The sequence below is a fragment of the Sinocyclocheilus anshuiensis genome, unplaced genomic scaffold (assembly GCF_001515605.1).
Source record: "Sinocyclocheilus anshuiensis isolate Anshui unplaced genomic scaffold, SAMN03320099.WGS_v1.1 scaffold424, whole genome shotgun sequence".
NCBI lineage: Eukaryota > Metazoa > Chordata > Actinopteri > Cypriniformes > Cyprinidae > Sinocyclocheilus > Sinocyclocheilus anshuiensis.
Window position 1 is genome coordinate 284,015 of NW_015554083.1, and position 4,543 is coordinate 288,557.

General features: G+C 37.4%; 1 protein-coding gene across 1 annotated transcript in view; it reads left to right on the forward strand.

Annotated features, from left to right (window-relative positions):
- The first annotated feature begins 562 nt into the window (after window positions 1-562).
- The window catches only part of LOC107669120 (secretagogin), a 9,903-nt gene continuing 5,922 nt past the window's right edge, over window positions 563-4,543 (forward strand). The window contains exons 1-6 of the mRNA XM_016461242.1: window positions 563-1,053; window positions 1,119-1,186; window positions 2,743-2,835; window positions 2,921-3,010; window positions 3,089-3,145; window positions 3,480-3,557. Coding sequence (XP_016316728.1) covers window positions 801-1,053; window positions 1,119-1,186; window positions 2,743-2,835; window positions 2,921-3,010; window positions 3,089-3,145; window positions 3,480-3,557 — 639 coding nt within the window. The 5' untranslated portion in view covers window positions 563-800. The remainder of the gene's footprint in view (window positions 1,054-1,118; window positions 1,187-2,742; window positions 2,836-2,920; window positions 3,011-3,088; window positions 3,146-3,479; window positions 3,558-4,543) is intronic.

Consider the following 4,543-nt stretch of genomic DNA (forward strand, 5'->3'; position numbering starts at 1 on the left):
AAGTTGGGTTAGTCCATATTTGACCCAAAGTTGGGTTGAAACAACCCAGCATTTTTTAGAGTGTAAGGTTTAATCTTATATCTAATGTTGTTAAATGAATGTTTATTGCATTACTTCAGCATCATGTGTGTCACCGTGATGGTGTTTAGTGTTTGTGTGAATGAGATTGTGCACCTTCTATATATAAGTATTGCCCTCCTCAGCTCGTAGAAAAGCTGTTCGTGATTAGCTTTGGTTCATTGTGTGACTTTCTCATCACCACCAGTTTTTGGTGGTTATCAGTGCATTACAATAGTTCAAAACAGATACTAGTACTTCAATATGTTGGTTTATTAACATTACATCCGTTAATGAAATACGGTATTTTATTGTGAATTTAAGTTAAATCTGTAAAACCTAACATGTTGCTACCCTAACAGCTGCCGGTATTTTACCGTAAATGTCACAGATTGTTTTTTACAGTGTACTAACCCTAAACCTACCCTAACAGTCCACTCTGAGAGTACATGTAGTTGCAAATGAATGAGAGTTAGTAGACATGTAGTTGCACTAATGTCTAAAGTGGACTATCAAAATAAAGTGTAGCCCAGTTTTTCCACAGAATTTCATGTTTAATTCAATGCTGTCTCCTTATCGTTTTTCGTGAACTTCTCTCAAAGTGAAAGTGTTGGTCCTGCACCATATTTTCTTTGATGGTTTTTGTCAGTGATGTTCAGTGTGGTGTTTATCGTGAGGATCTGGAGGGTTTCGTCTGTATAGAGCGACGAGAACAACAGATGTGTGGCTGTATCTGATTAATAATGCAGATCTCCATTCTTCTTGTATGTGCTCTGAATAAATGCGGTTCTGCGCATGTGAGTCCAGCTGTGTGTGATTGTGTGTTGTCTCCGGTGACGGCTCATTACGGGGGTGTGATGATGATGATGATGAAGGAGAGGAGGAGCGCGAGGAGCAGGAAGCCTGCAGCTGTGGATCGGACCGCAGTCATGGAGAGCGTCTTCAGAGGACTGAGCGCCGCTGTCTTCCTCAACACCTGGACACAGTTCAGCCGAGGTGAGTGTACAGACTCCTCCTGAGACACGAGTCTGAGCCGCTGCTGACCTCTGCTTCTCCCGCAGATGACGGACTCCTCGAGCGCAGGACACTGGACCAGTTCTTACACTGCTTGCTGAAGACACTGAAGACCGTGAGTAAAGCGCTTCTTCACTCTCCTCTCTTCACTGACTTCACCTTTCTTCAAGTCCTTATGTGTTCGAATCAGATTGTTAATGCGTGAAGTTCACAGGTGTAGAGAATCACATTAACTAGCAGCAGTGTCCACTAACTAACACACACACACACACACACACAGCGCTGACCGTGTGAAGTGTGTTTGTGCAGCTTTATTTAATTTGAGTAATGCTTTATTTCACATTCTTATCTCCAGATCCGTTGTCCATCTCAGTTGTTTGTGTGTGTTTGGTTAAATAATTATTCATTATGTACTACTGTTTTAATTATTTTGAAAGAAGTCTCTTCTGCTCACCATTTGTTTGATCAAAAACACTGTAAAAAAAAACGATGAAATATTATGTTAAAACAGCTGTTTTCTGAAATCCGAATTTGTCTTCAGTGTCACATGATCTTCAGAAATCATTCTAATATGCTGATTTGATGCTCAAGAAACATTTCTGATTATATCAATGTTGAAAACAGTTGTGATGCTTAATATTCTGTGGAAAGTGTGAATTTCATGATTCTTTGATAATTAGAAAGTTCAAAAGAACAGCATTTGTTAGAAATCTTTTGTAACATTGAAAATGTCTTTACCATCACTTTTAACTAATGATGCATTTTATAGCAATAATACGTCCTTGCTTGAATGAAAAAAGTGTTATTTCTTTTGAATAAAAGAACAGCATTTATTTGAAATAGAAACCTTTTGTGACATTATAAATGTCTTTACTGTCACTTTTGATCAATTAAATGAATCCTCGATGAATAAAAGTATTAATTTATTTAAACAGTCTTACGGACACCAAACTTTTGAACAGTGTAAAAGGACTTAAATTTGGGGGTAACACAATGTTTTTATAGTTAACCAAAACTAAAACCATAAAAAAAACAACACTTTCATTATTAGAAATAAAATATTTGTATCGTGTTTGTAACATATTTGTGTCACAGAACACTCCAAAACAAACAGATCTAAGTGCAGCATTTATTGGAACAATCCAAAAACAAACAGAGTAAATCCAAATCAGCATAAAACACATAACAGAAAATCATCAACCAGCAAACAAGACAAAGAAACCCAGGCTTATATGGAGGATCTTAACAGGGCAAATGAGACACAGCTGAATGAAATGAGACATGAGTGTCAAAGCAAAGGGTGAAGGGAGCTGAAGTCCAGAGAAACAAAACAACTACAAAGTGTGCTCCTCTGGTGGCTATAAAGGGCACACCAACTCGACCCTGTGACAATTTGTTATTTCAGCTAGCTGGCATAGAAAACTTTTCTCATTTTCATTTATTTTAACTTGAAGTACTAAAGTAACTCAAAAAAAAAAATTTACATGAAATAAAACGAATAAAAACGATATAACATATTTTTTAAAAAGCCGAAACTATGACAAAAATGCAACAAAATTACTAAAACTTCCTCAAAATGAAAACAGAAAATATAAAAGCTCATTGTAAATATGAATAAAAAGCTATAATAGTATCTCAGTGATGCTGGTGGTGGTATTGTTGTGGTTGTAGCGTGGCGTGTCGGAGCAGCAGCTGCAGGCGCTCAGAGAGACGCTCGTGTCCCGCTGTGACGTCACAGGAGACGGACTCCTGCAGATGGAGCAGGTACAGGATCGAACCATCATTACTAACCCACATCACGAGTTCTCCTGTGGTGCTGCAGCTGATGTTGCGCTGTTGTCTGCTGCAGGTGGCGGCTGCGCTTCTGCCCGAGCAGGAGAACTTCCTGCTGCTGTTCCGCCGGGAGACGCCGCTGGAGAACAGCGTGGAGTTCATGAGGGTCAGAGCTGAGCTCATCATGTGCTTCTCTCTCTGACCGTCACTCAGTTAAAGCTTGACTCTGTCTGTCTGCTCTCAGATCTGGCACTGCTACGACACCGACAGCAGTGGATACATCTCTGCCGCCGAGCTGAAGGTGACGTCACTTCCTGTGTGTGTGTGTGCGTGTGTGTGTGTGTGTGTGTGTGTATGTGTGTGTGTGTGTAAGAGAGAGAGAGAGAGAGAGTGTGTGAGTGTGTGAGTGTGTGTGTGTTTGTGTGTGTGTGTGTGTGTGTGAGTATGAGTGTGTGAGATTGAGAGTGTGTGTTTGTGTGTGTGTGTGTGTGTGTGTGTGAGTGTGTGTGTGTGCGCGCGCGTGTGTGTGTGTCTGTGTGTGTGTATGTGTGTGTGTGTATGTGTATGTGTATATGTGTGAGTATGAGAGTCTGTGTGTTTGTACTCACACTGTGGTCTCTGTTTGTTGATGTCAGAGTTTCCTGCGGGATCTTTTCCATCAGCACAACAGACAGATCACTACAGCCAAACTGGAGGAGTACACTGATACCATGGTAACACCAAACACACCGCTGTTGCCATCGATACAGAGGCAGATTACATCACAAGCCTGACATATGAAGTCAGAAAAATATTTTTGAAATGGAACAATTTATTGACAATATATTAAAATCAAAACTTAAAAAAATATGCATATGTTTTACATTTCAAATTTGATACAGTAGGATTTATAGGGTTAAACTATTTTTATTTCATTTAGTTGCCAAAGGAGCATTTTTTTTTATTTAAGTTTTTCATCTAATATTTACATTTTATTTTATATCAGCTTTTTTAATTCATGAAAATTAATTTTTTAGAAGAAAAAAAATTTCCATTTTAGTTTTAGTAATTTTAATATGCCAACACATTTTATTTAGTTGTCATGGCAACATTTCTAATTTTCATCTTTTTTATCTAATATTTATATGTTATTTTAGCTTCATTTCAGTTAATGAATTAGATTTTATTTATTTTTTTTGTAGCTTTACTAATTTTGTGATTTTTCATTTCTATTAGTTTTTTAATATTTGTAATCTATTTTTTCCATTTTTTTTAAAGTTAAATTAGTACTCATTTTATATCACTGATTTGCCAACATGTCTAATTACTGTTTAAGTTTTTTAACTTTAAAGGGGTCATGAACTGCATTTTTAAAATAATCTTATAATGTTCTCTGAAATTCACTTATAATGTTAAGTGTGATTTTACATAAAAAAACAACAACAATTTAGATGTAAGACTCTTCTGTTTTGAGCCTCTCTGCAGAATGGTCTGTTTTTTATAGGCGGGGCCAATCAAGATTTGGAAGTAAATGCCCACTGCTATGATTGGCTAACAGTTTCGCTTATTAAAATAAAAGATGGATGCTGCTGTGACGTACTCTGAAAACTACATGGGTCATTTGGGTTAAAAGTGTATAAATACCCAGTATACATCAAATATATTCTATTTCTATTACATATTGGATATTAGAATCGGTGGGCGGGGCTAAACAGGCAGA